The sequence below is a fragment of the Dendrobates tinctorius genome, unplaced genomic scaffold (assembly GCF_039654945.1).
Source record: "Dendrobates tinctorius isolate UK_male_01 unplaced genomic scaffold, ASM3965494v1 ptg000081l, whole genome shotgun sequence".
Lineage (NCBI taxonomy): Eukaryota > Metazoa > Chordata > Amphibia > Anura > Dendrobatidae > Dendrobates > Dendrobates tinctorius.
The window spans coordinates 14,109,208-14,122,334 of NW_027361749.1; the positions used below are offsets into that span (position 1 = coordinate 14,109,208).

The following is a 13,127-nucleotide window of genomic DNA, read 5'->3' on the forward strand; positions in this document are numbered from 1 at the left end:
TTCATTGGAGACTGCCCTTCCCGTGGTTGTTCCTTCCCGGACAAAGACCTGGCTGGTTATTGCTTGCGTTGAGAAACACGTGATGGTGTCTCCGCGGCTTCTGTTTTGCATGTTTTGCATATTTCCCATAAGGGATGGGGGCAGTGCTCTAGAATCACTGCGTTGAGAAACACGTGATGGTGTCTCCGCAGTGTCGGATGTTGATCTCCATGAGTTCATTCATCCTCCTCTTCATAGTCTTTTTACTAGGCATTGCTCCTACCAGCCAGTTTCCTACTCCACACTGATGAGGGGCAATACCCCGAAACAGCTGTATGTGGATGGATACCATGTTTTGGCATAGGTGGTTTCCTTCATTGGAGACTGCCCTTCCCGTGGTTGTTCCTTCCCGGACAAAGACCTGGCTGGTCATTGCTTGCGTTGAGAAACACGTGATGGTGTCTCCGCGGCTTCTGTTTTGCATGTTTTGCATATTTCCCATAAGGGATGGGGGCAGTGCTCTAGAATCACTGCGTTGAGAAACACGTGATAGTGTCTCCGCAGTGTCGGATGTTGATCTCCATGAGTTCATTCATCCTCCTCTTCATAGTCTTTTTACTAGGCATTGCTCCTACCAGCCAGTTTCCTACTCCACACTGATGAGGGGCAATACCCCGAAACAGCTGTATGTGGATGGATACCATGTTTTGGCATAGGTGGTTTCCTTCATTGGAGACTGCCCTTCCCGTGGTTGTTCCTTCCCGGACAAAGACCTGGCTGGTCATTGCTTGCGTTGAGAAACACGTGATGGTGTCTCCGCGGCTTCTGTTTTGCATGTTTTGCATATTTCCCATAAGGGATGGGGGCAGTGCTCTAGAATCACTGCGTTGAGAAACACGTGATGGTGTCTCCGCAGTGTCGGATGTTGATCTCCATGAGTTCATTCATCCTCCTCTTCACAGGATCCAAAATGGCGTCGGCGAAATCTCGCGAGATTTCGCCGACGCCATTTTGGATCCCGACGTCCTCCATGCCGGCGACATGTTCTTGCGGCGATGCCATCTTGACTATCACGGGATTTCGCCGATCCAAAATGGCGTCGCCGCAAGAACATGTCGCCGGCATGGAGGACGTCTGGATCCAGGATGGCGCCGGCGGAAGATGTCGGGGATCGTGGATCAGCGGCGATGACGGCGTGAGTATGAGAGACGGAGTGAGAGAAAGGGTCGTATGTGGAGTGAAAGAGTGAGTGGACGTGAGTGGAGATGGTGAAAGGTGAGAGGAGTGTGTGTTGAGGAGTGTGTGTTGAGGGTTAACATGGAAAGAGGTGTACGGTGACGTCACCGGTTACAACTGGACGGAAGTTGTTACAACCGGAAGCTGCTTAGGGCATTTATTATTATAGATGCAATATATTAAGAGGATAAAAACTTTGATGGGAGAGATTCTTTAACTATAAAAAAAGAAAAGCTATACATTGTTAGCCATTAATTGTTATAACAATGATCTTTTTGGTTTATTATTTTAGAGTAGACCTGGAACTCTTCACAGCTAGAGATGCCATGCAGGCTTGTACCATTGTCCACTTACGAGAAAGTGTCTCTGTGTTGGCCGAGTTGCTTAATACCACCAGTCACAATGGCTTCCCAGTTGTCTACTGCCCAGCTGCAGGACAGGATGAGGTATTTTTAGGAACAATTGCAAGGTATGCTGAAAGTGATTTTTTCAAAGTATAATAAAAGTGTTATTCTTGAATATGTATTAAAATAAGAAAGCAAATATTGGATCTCTTGCATAATATAGTGTGAGAAAACAGCGTACAATTTTTCCTATAGTTTTATCTTATAATATTTAATATGCATATAGGTGAGAGAGTAAGCATTTTTTTGTCAAAATTGTGCATAATTTTGCTTACTTTTTTTAAGAGACCAAGAATTATGTTCTGTTGCTGAGTGTGCTAAAAAAGTGACTAAAAGTGCCACAAAAAAGTGCTCTAGGATGATGTCACTCGTAACCCTCTCCAACAAGAGAAAAGGCCCCCAATAACTGATTCCTGTCCCTCCGAGCCACAAGTCCACACCAAGGGTTAGGGATTAGTAGCCTGCCCTAGCCGAAGCCAAAGGTCACCCAATCTTTTTCCCAGCATCTGCCCAGGCTGCCACCAAACAAAGCTAGCAGCCATTTACCCACAGCTTTATCCCTTATTTCCACTATCCTATATTTTCTAGAACCCAATTACTCAGACATATATAACTTATGGCCCCTTGTGTCTAACAATAATATATCCCAACTCTTATCTAACAAAATCCTTATGATAGACTCATGGCATGAGGAAACTTCTTGTCGCCCTGGTAATTTCTTACTACAAAATCATGTTTCTTGTATCCTATCCCTTTTTGAAACAAAGTTCCTGACTACTAGACTACAAGACAATGGTCCTGGCTTGACCTTCTTTGAAAAATTCCTTTCCCTGTTGCTAGAGGGATCTCAAAAATATAGAACTACCTAATCTTGCCATTGAATTATTATAAAACAACTTTCCAATCTCATGGGAAAATGAAATAAAAATCAACCTATCTGATACTGAAGTCCATTCTATCTAACGCACACAGTTTCTCCAGATGCATACTTTTGTAAGAAAATACCTATAAAATACTGTCTCACTGGTACAAGACTCCAGTATTTTTACATCACTAAGGTTTATCAGAATCCAACCTATCCTGGAGATGTGGCGCACACAAAGGCACACTTCCTCATATTTTATGGTTTTGTCCAAAAATAAAACCATTCTAGACTGAGACAGAAATGACTACAAGAACTAGGGCTCCTAAAACCAATTTTAACCCCCTACAGAGGTCCTACTATCTTGCTGTCAAAACATTTTAAACCTAAAAAACCCCCACTTACTAGAACTCTTATTAGGTGCCGCAAAACACTTAATCTCCCTACATTAGACACAAGTAACATCCCCTACTTATTTTGATTGGATAAATCAAATTCATTTAATACACTGCCTTGAGGAACACTCTAGCTGGCAATCTCATACTCCCCCACAATGCCTTAAAATATTGTCACCTCTGACTAAAAAAGTCCAAAATCCATCACAACCAAAGGTGCAACCCACATAACAGCTACCCTAAGCTAGTTTTCTCGCTGCCTTTCCACTCTCTTCCTCCTATGACCTTCTCACTCTACCCTCTTCACCGTCTGGTCCCCTATTTTGATTTCCATTGTATCTCATTATTTCTAGATATTATTTTGTTTATGCTGGTCCTGTGACTTTGTTCGTACTACCAATAATTGTAGTCCTATACAATTTGGTCACTATGGTTTGCTCCCCTCCTGACAGAGTAGAGCTAGGGTTTTTCATGGGAGAGTGGAACCTGATGGCCATACACTCCCCCTAGGCCTATCAGGAGGAAACCCGCAAGGGAATCGCACCCTGAAATGTCCTTGTGACAGTCACGCATGCAAACGGTGACAAACAAGTGAAAAACAACCTTTAAAAAAATTCCCCTCCCTTGTCAAAAAGCCCAAAATAGGGTGTGTGCTCAAAAAGTATGAAAAGATAAAGTGCAGAGCAAATGTGAAAAAAACTCAAGTGGGTTCCCTATGCCCAGTGAGTTAGTGCACCCCATTGAGACCATTCCTGGGGCACTCAGCACCTCGGGCTCTCAAACTTACCCGAGCTGATGACCTTGATCCTGGAGGGCCAGGATTTTTATCGGATGACTTTATAAGGTACCCGGCGTATTGTCCAATGCCCTGCACCCAGAGTGCATGGTGTATTGATCTCCTAGGGCAGTCCCGTCCAAAGCCACCTTTTCAAACATTACTACAGTTCATCTTAGCCAAAAAGTTGACAAGCATCTGTCACCCTAATTTGGAAGCTTTACAGTCATCCCTGTACTTTCCCAACTCCGCAAAAGCTTAAGGTGTGACAGTACTACAGGGTGGGCCATTTATATGGATACACCTAAATAAAATGAGAATGGTAGTGGACAAACTCTTTAAAAAAAATACATCTTGTGCTGTGAAAAAAGCAAAGCCCAATGGTTGTTTTACCAGTTATTGTTAGAGGAACATTGCTGAAAAAAATAAATAAAAACAAAGCTGTGACCTCAAGGCCAAGAATAGCCCCAATTTTTAGAGGGTAGTTGACGTCAAAAGTAATATGTTGAACACATGAACTAAGGGAAATATCTTGTCCACTATTTAACCAGATCATGACTGGTGGAATTTAAAGTAAGAATAACATGCCCCCCTCTGCTGTGCGCATGGCTCATCATGTGGATTTACTAGGAAATGTTAAACATGGGCCGTAGTTAAATATTAGTGTAAAGAAGCTCTTCACTTGTGTAGTATTTTGTCTGTTTGCAGCTGCTGTCACTGTCGTTTTCTGGCTATATTTCCTTGCAGATAATTCTGCTGCCACAACACATATGATGGATTTTCCCCGTACACAGTGCAGTAACAAACCCCATGTGTGAATCCATCTGTCATCCCACGATGGGAAAGTTATGTGATTTAGATTATCAAATATGATTCTGGGTGGTAGACTAAAAGACATTTGGCTGATGTTGCCGTGATATTAGTTTCTTAGTATATTAAAAGAAAGAAAACATTGATTAATTTATTGTCCACTATTTCAATATACTCATGGATTATTGTGCATATGGTGGTTCTGTTTAAGGTCAACACTTACTTTATCAATCTAAAAGTGACAACATAATTTATAGATCTTAGCCGCCAAATTAAATGGAGGTAGCATAATCACAATTAGAGCTTGTCTACACGACTGTATTTTCGATCCAAGTGCTATCCGGTAAAAAAACATCGGACAGCACTCGGACCAACGTTATTCAATAGGGCACAGCACATGAATGATTTTTTCCACTGTCCAAATCTGTAAATGAAACAAATCACACTAGTTTGTTCCATAAATTGGATGAGACTCAGCCATTCAAGTATATGGATGCGTAAAAAAAAAAAAATGGGTGCCATACAGAGACACAGTCTAGCATTTGATTTTTACGGATACATTACAATTCTTTAACAAAGTAAACTGTAAATGGTCCTCTTAAAGACTAATAGCTGCTGCTATAAAACGCGGATTGCATATGGTTGACAAGTAAGAAAAAAAATCGTCCCACTTTTCTGGATGAAACTCTAAACAATGTTTTTATATGTTCGTGTGAACCTATCCTAATCTTGGAAAATTGATTTAAATTATTAGCATATATCCCATCTTTTCTCGTTGCTCATACGGACATTTGGGTTCCAGGCAAAGATCCAGTCTTCACAGTTGATTTGATTAGAAAGGAAATGTATTTAGATTATAAGTAAGAATTAAAGACAATTGAAAGAGGATAAATAAAAATGAGAGATAACAGAAAAATGTACATGGAGACCCTATGAATAAAGGTCTGGATTGCTCAACAAAGAGTGCAGAATTAGGCTATGTTCACATGTTGTGATTTTGCAGTGTTTTTTTTTCAAATCCTGCTCTCTTGGCAGTAAAAACACAGCTTTCAAAACGCCGGTGTTTCAGCATTTTTGCAGAGTTTTTTGCTGCTTTTTGTTGGTGTGGATTACCCATATTTTAGGGCTTTAAGACGCATTGGACCATAAGACACAACTCAAATTTTGGGTAGGAAAATTTTTTTTTTACATATGGGGGGTCCATCTTATAGTCCGAATTAAAAGTATGTTACCTAGGGGGGCAGTGGTGGTGGAGTGGGATCACAGGAGGCATGGTCCCTTCCTCAGAAAGCCGGCGGTAGCAGAAGTGGGGCAATGCTGTAGGCCCTGGGTAGAGAAGTGGGTTCCTCACTGATGCGATGCTGCAGGCCTGGTGTTGGCAGTGAAGCAGAGTGGAGTGCATCCCGGCTGCCATTTTCCTTAAGTCGTGGGCCACCGGAGGTGGTGCATGCACAGACTGGGATCTTGGCCTGGCCGAGATGTTAATCTGTGCTAGTGCTGCCTCCAGTGCTCATCTTCCTGAAGCTGTGGGCTAACCATTGACACTGGGCCCTCAGCATTGCACCGCTTCTGCCACTGACGGCTTCCCGAGGTACTGACCCTACATCCTGTGTTCCTACTCCACCACAACCGCAACCCTTAGGTAAGTAACATTCAGACTGTAAGACACACCCCCAATCACCCCCCCAAAAAAGTGTTTCTTATAGTCCAAAAAATATGGTATTTGTGTGATTCATCGATAGTACGAGTTTAATAAATAGTTTTATTCTCCGAAAGCTCTTTAAAAACGCAACTCAGTGTTTTTGCAGTGTTTTTGCACTTTCTCATTATTTTCTATGGGTGTAAAAAAAAAAGCTGAAAAAATGCTGAAAGAATTGACATTCTGCAGATTTCGAAACCACTGTAGTTCTCAAATTCGGGCAAGGAAAAAAAATAAGCTTGTACATGAGGTTTCTGAATTCTCATAACTTTTACTGGTGCTCTAAAAAGCAGCTTTTAATTTGCATGACAAAAAGCAGCAAAAAAGAAAAAAAAAATGCAGTAACATGTGAACATAGCCTTAAGGTAAAAATTCAGGCAAGAAAGAAGCTTTGCACATGCCAAACCGAAATAATATTGCGAAGAGTCAGTTTTGTATTTACAGGATTTCAAGGATTATTTTTTTACTCAAAAGATCAACACGCTGTTCTCATACTGATAACAAAATCAGTCTTGTCCTTCAGTTACGGACTAGACGTCTGAGATCTATCATTGCTTTCCAAAACATTCCGCACAGTTGAACAGAGGAATGTGCAATGCAGCATAATAAATACTAATGAGAACATAATTATTAATTAAGCTTAGCAATATTGGCAACTAATAGATTATATTATCTATATTGATTATTTTTTTATTACTGTCCACACTTATTTAGCATGTGAATGGGACAATGCCGCAATACCCAGGACAGCCGCTTCTATAGGTCTATTCATACTGTGTGATGTGCAGCGTTAAATGATCTTGGATGACAAATTGTTACTGATTGGTTCGTTTATTAGCCTGTTTATACAGTTCAGCACTCAATTCCCAATTATGTTTTGGTCAGCCATGCACTTTATGATTTTTTATGCATTTGAAGAAAACAGCAGACATAGATTTAGGGAACGATTGATTAAGAGTAATTTTGTACATGCATGCATGCAATGATTGGGACTGCTAGCGAGAAAAGAGCCTAATTCATTAAAGGGATATTTTCAAACTGTCTCTTGAGCTACTCAAAGCCATGCAGTCTCCCCTTACTTCCTGGTTGCTTGGGGGGATGCTCCTCCTTGAGTGACAGTTCTAGTGAGAAGCTACTGCTACTGCTACAAATACAGGGTGGGCCATTTATAAGGATACACCTAAATAAAATGGGAATGGCTGGTGATATCAACCTCCATTGGAGGTTTTCGGCTGGAGCTGCGTTGGAGACCTGACATCCTTGTCTGCTCCTGGGTTGCTTCCTAATGGATATAATGTTATTCTCGGGCTTACTGTGCGCTGCTTGACCAGAATAAAATCACCACAATATGAGAAATTTGACCATTTAAATCCCGACGCGTTTCAAAGTGTGAACCACTTCTTCTTCAGGGGATGTCATCCCCTGAAGAAGAAGTGGTTCACACTTTGAAACGCGTTGGGAATTAAATGGTCAAATTTCTCATATTGTGGTGATTTTATTCTGGTCAAGCAGCGCACAGTAAGCCCGAGAATAACATTATATCCATAAGGATCCGTATTGGAGGTCACGCAGTGGACCTTCGGGCATGCAGCAGGCTGACGGTGGGTTTCTATGCTTATACCTCTCCTGGAAAGGGTGAGTAGACTTTTGTCATATCTATGCAATCAATCACCAGATAAGACCCTATTGCGCTTTTCTGTTTCCTAGTTTCATTATATGGGTTGCTTCCTAAGTGCTCCTTTATGACCGCTTATCACTGACTCTTAACTTCCTGTTTGTGGCACATTAGTATATGGGAGGGGGGAAACTTATCAAGATGGATGGTAACCAGGGTGGCCATTTTGATGTCAACCATTTTGTATCCAACTTTATTTTTTTCAATGGGAAGAGGGTCATGTGACACATCAAACGTAGAGAATTCCAAAAGAATTTCTACTGCGGTGTTGCTCTCAGTGTGTCAAAAGTGGGAGAAGAGGGTTGCATTGACAATCCAACACAATGGGTAGCACTTTGAACACATTTTATAAGTGGTCATAAACTTTTAAGTAACTCATGAAAGAATAAAGTTACGTTAAAACCAAGTACACCATTGTTTTTCTTGTGAAATTCTCAATAAGTTTGATGTGTCACATGACCCTCTTCCCTTTGGAAAAAATAAAGTTGGATCCAAAATGGCTGACTTAAAAATGGCTGCCATGGTCACAACCCATCTTGAAAAGTTCCCCCCTACCATATACTAATGTGCCACAAACAGGAAGTTGATATCACCAACCTTTCCCATTTTATTTAGGTGCATCCGTATAAATGGCCCACCCTGTATTATGGGTCTGTCATTGTTTTTTTGAGCCTACACTGTTATCACTATATTTACAAAAAGAAATAACATTGCATTTGAACAAGCACACGCCTCTGCAAAGTGAGTGTTATCATTAGGAGAACTGCTGTAAAAACTGTCATTGCTGGCTTCGGGGGATTTTGATTTTACAGAACTGATAAAAGAGCCCTGACTGGAGCTGAGAGGGAGGGAGGTAAGCAGGTAACTGCTGCAACAATATAAATAGACTGGAGAGAGCTGACTGAGATGATAGGAGTTAACTCCTCTTCTGAAATACTATGCACTCTTGGCTAGGCACTGACAGCCGATCTCATTGAAAACAAGCTGTACACTACATAAGATAAAAGCTCTCATTGCAATTTACCTTGTGTTATTTGTTTAATGTCTTTTTTCAAAACTCTTCAAAATAATACATGTGGTTCATGAATTTTGTGCAACATAAAAAAATTGGCTTTGTTTGGTCTTGAACCTTTTTTTGCAATGGTTTAAGTGCAGAAAGTCACATGTTTTGCAAAATGAAGACAATATGGGGCTGAAATTTTAGGCATACATAAAGTCACTCTAGGAGAGGATTGGAGTACAGTTACTTTAAGTTTATGAAAGGTCTCAAATGATGAATCAGGAGAAACCATCTGGCAAACCTAAACCTCATCCACAGTTGCAAACTAAAAAAGAAGACAAGTGAACACATATAAAATAAACTTTAAAACAGGCGCACATGGAAGGATGAATATGGCAAGGAAAAAAGGCGCATACTCTAAAAACGCTATAGAAACCAGATGGAATGCAATAATGAATCGGGTCCTTATTCTTTATATATGCTAGACCAAAGTAGTAATCAGAAATGGCACATCCTCAGCCGTATCAAGGAGGAATATTTTACAAATTATTTTGATTAACTTTTTTGCAGTTGACAGTGCCTTGAAAATGCACTAAAACCCTGTGAAATTTTCCACATTTTTTATGTTACAACCACAAACTTATATGTATTTTAATGAGATTTTATGTGATATACCAACATAAAGTAGCAAGTATTTGTGAAATGTAAAGGAAATGATACATGGTTTTCTAATTATTTAAAAAATAAATCTGAAATTTGTGACATGCATTTCTATACAGCCCTCTGTAATCTAATACTCCTAAATAAACTATTGAGTGACTAATTGCCCTGAAAATATCCAAGCTTTGAATATCTTACAAAACACTGACATCCCAAGCAAGGAGAGCACTAATTAAAGAAGCAGCCAAGAGGCCTATGGTCACTCTGGAGGAGCTGCAGAGATCCACAGCTCAGGTGAGAGAATCTGTCCTCTTGACAACTATTAGTCATATACTCCACAAATATGACATTTATGGAACAGTGGCAAGAAGAAAGAAATAAGAAGTGACAGAAGTTTGCAAAAAGCCATGATAGAATTGGGGGTTAAACCACTACATGGCGGATCCGCGGCCCGAAAAAACGTTGCAGGGTCCGTCCGGTCATGTCAGCTGACGCCAAAATCTTGGCGGATCTGCTGACATGCGGATGCAACGGACGACCATCAGTCAAAATCCGCCAATAATGCTAGTCAATGGGGGAAAAAACGGATCCGCCAAGAAAAATGGCGGATCCGTTTTTTCTCCAAAACGGCGGATTTTGACTGATTGTCAAAAACAGATGTGTGAAACAGGCCTAATGCACATCACAATTTTAATTTTTATATTTTTAAAATAAATAGAAAACCATGTATCATTTCCTTTAAGCATAAAAAATACTTGCTAGTTTGTGTTTGTATATCACATAAAATCCCAATAAAAAACATTTAAGTTTATGGGTGTAACATGAAAAAATGTGGAAAAATTCATAACGTATGAATAATTTTTCAAGGCACTGTATATATTATAAGTTCTCTACGTTGTTGTTGCACGATAAATAATTTTTCTATAGTGTATGTAAAATATTCAAAATATTGGTACAAATTTAGTAGAACTATCTAGTGATAAGGATCAAACATCATTCATTTGTCAGTGATATACTTTATAGCTGGTAGAATAATAGCGCATTCATCTGATGGCAGTGACTTACTGCTCTGAAGTTATAGAAAGACTGGCCAAGTGTAATTCTATAGAGTGTGACAGACCAGACCAGCAAACATAGGGTAAAGCTTTCAGGAACACCGGCCAGCTTTGAAATTGTCTGTTTCTTCTTCATTCACTTGTGACCTTCTTCTTATTTCTGAAAACCTCAAATTATATTGCTCCTGGGCTAGGCTACAAATCACTGAGGCAATGTAACAGATGAATAAATCTTTCATCTTTATATATTTGTGAAAATATATATTGCAGAACAGCAGTGAGGCAGGTGAGAGTTTGTTACATCCTGTAGATTGAGTCCTGGGAACCTCAACACTTCTCTTGATTCTGTTTACTGTTCTGTATTCTATAACTACATGTCCCCCGAATGTTTCATATGTTGAGCCAATTAATTTATTTTCTTTATAAAATGTGTGGGAATTGTATGTTAGGGATAACATGATGTAAGGGCACAGTTTATTTTTGATCCTTTCTGACAAGAACTAGATCAGTGCAATACCAGAAGTGCAATAATGGGCCTTAAAGGGTTGTCTTATCTCATGTTATTAAATAGTTAAAATTAAAAAGTGCTACATCAGCTCAGTTTGCTCCATGGAGCATGGGAGGCAGAGCTACAACATACCTTCATAAGACAAACAAAAAGCAATATACTCCGCACCATTATGATAGATCAATAGTCAATATATAATAATAGCACATATTGGTGCAAAAATAGGATCGATATATAGAGCCAATCGCATCCAAGACTAACAAAAGAAAGAGAAAAAAAGCGATCAAAAAGCCCACTTTTATTATAAAAAGTATAAATTTTTATTTTTCATCAATGATCTTACCCAAATAATCGTAGCGATGCCCAGGGCATCGCTACGATTATTTGGGTAAGATCATTTGTGCTGTGGTGGCTCTATGATTATTATTATATACTTACTATTATGTGGGCCAGTACATTGCATGATGTATCCGGTATATATATATATAATTATTTATTGATATGTACGTTGGAGTAATCTGTAATTACCTACATGGATCTCTGAATATTAAAATATTTTGATGCCCTGCATTATCTGCACCCATTAGGTATTTTTCTCGATGCACATATGCACTTTGTGTCTCCCCTATGTTCATGTTCTCTTTGATGTGACAATAAAAATTTATATTTTTTTTTAATAAAAGTTGGCTTTTTGATCGCTTTTTTTCTTTTTCTTTTGTTAACATACCTTCATAGTAGAGTAGTGGATCAGATGTTTACACCTAACCTACAAGGTAATAATCACAACGAAAGCGCAGGAAACTAATTGCAAAATCTTAACCAGGTGCTACCAAGTTCCTGTTACCATACATAATTGGTACCCAGGTGTCCAGGTGTCTCGGACAGATTTTGATGGTACGGGGAAGAATATGATGGCACATATACGGTGGCACTGCCCACATTTGTTGACTTTCGTGGTGATAATGTCCTCCAGTTCAGGTCCCTTGTGGGTTTTAACCAAAACGCAATACCTATGCTTTAGAGCCTGCAAGTGCTGCTCTGAAACTACCTAGATCTGGCCAATTTTCATAAAGAAAGTGTCACGACTCTGTTGTCAGGTGACCTGGGACAAGGGGCTCATTCCCTGTCCCTAACACTAGGGGGCGCCCTAGCTCGCCCTGTTCCCTGGGAAGGTGAAGATGCCAGGACCACGTACCTTGCCTTAGCTCCTGAACCTGCCCTCCATCTGTACACTTCCCCCACCCAGGTAAAAGGGAAGTATTTGTGCACCATAGTACACTAACCAGACAAAGTAAAACGAACAGGGGAAACAGAAAATAACAGGCATACAAATATACACTCACATATAACAGAGGAATGCACCGGGGAGTGGAGGATGGGGTAAAACTAAAGTAGGAGAAGGAAAAGGAATAATCACACTTACTAAACCAAGCAACAGTCACAGATAAACCCACCAAATGCCATCTCATATAACCACCAACTACTATCCTCCAAGCCATGCAGCATAAACTAGCTCTGACTATATGTGTCAGTCAGGACCCAGATTATATAGGGGACAGGAGTGGCTAACTGTGTTCAGCTGAGAACCCTAGCTCTCAGAGCTCCCAACATGGCTGATTAACCCCTGTACTACAAAAAGAAATTTACATCTTTTAAAAAGATGGTGAAGTGCTTCTTTTCAGTGCAGGAGGAGAAATCAGACGCTACAGTCTTCTGTCTTCTCTCTGTCGCAGTAACTCAGTTACAGAAAAAAGATGAGAACGCCCCTTTAAAGGGGAATCTGTTGCCATGAACAATAACCCCGGACCATTATATATGAACTAGATTAAGGCCCGATGCTATCGCATCGGGAGGATAGTGACACACCTCTTGCCATGTTAACCCTCAACACACACACCTCCTCATCACACACTCCTCTCACCTTTCACCATCTCCACTCACATCCCCCCCCACCTTCACTCCACATATGACCCTTTCTCTCACTCCGTCTCTCATACTCACGCCGTCATCGCCGCTGCTCCACGATCCACGACATCTTCTTCCGCCGGCTTTCACGGGATTTCACGATA

The 13,127-nt window shown here is 40.3% G+C and overlaps 1 protein-coding gene across 4 annotated transcripts in view; it reads left to right on the top strand.

Moving 5' to 3' along the window:
• LOC141096891 (chloride channel protein D-like) overlaps nucleotides 1-13,127 on the top strand; it is a 346,533-nt gene that overhangs the window by 229,566 nt on the left and 103,840 nt on the right. For all 4 annotated transcript variants that reach the window (XM_073583783.1, XM_073583784.1, XM_073583781.1 and 1 more), the window contains exon 15: nucleotides 1,508-1,684. In XM_073583783.1, the coding sequence (XP_073439884.1) occupies nucleotides 1,508-1,684 (177 nt within the window). The remainder of the gene's footprint in view (nucleotides 1-1,507; nucleotides 1,685-13,127) is intronic.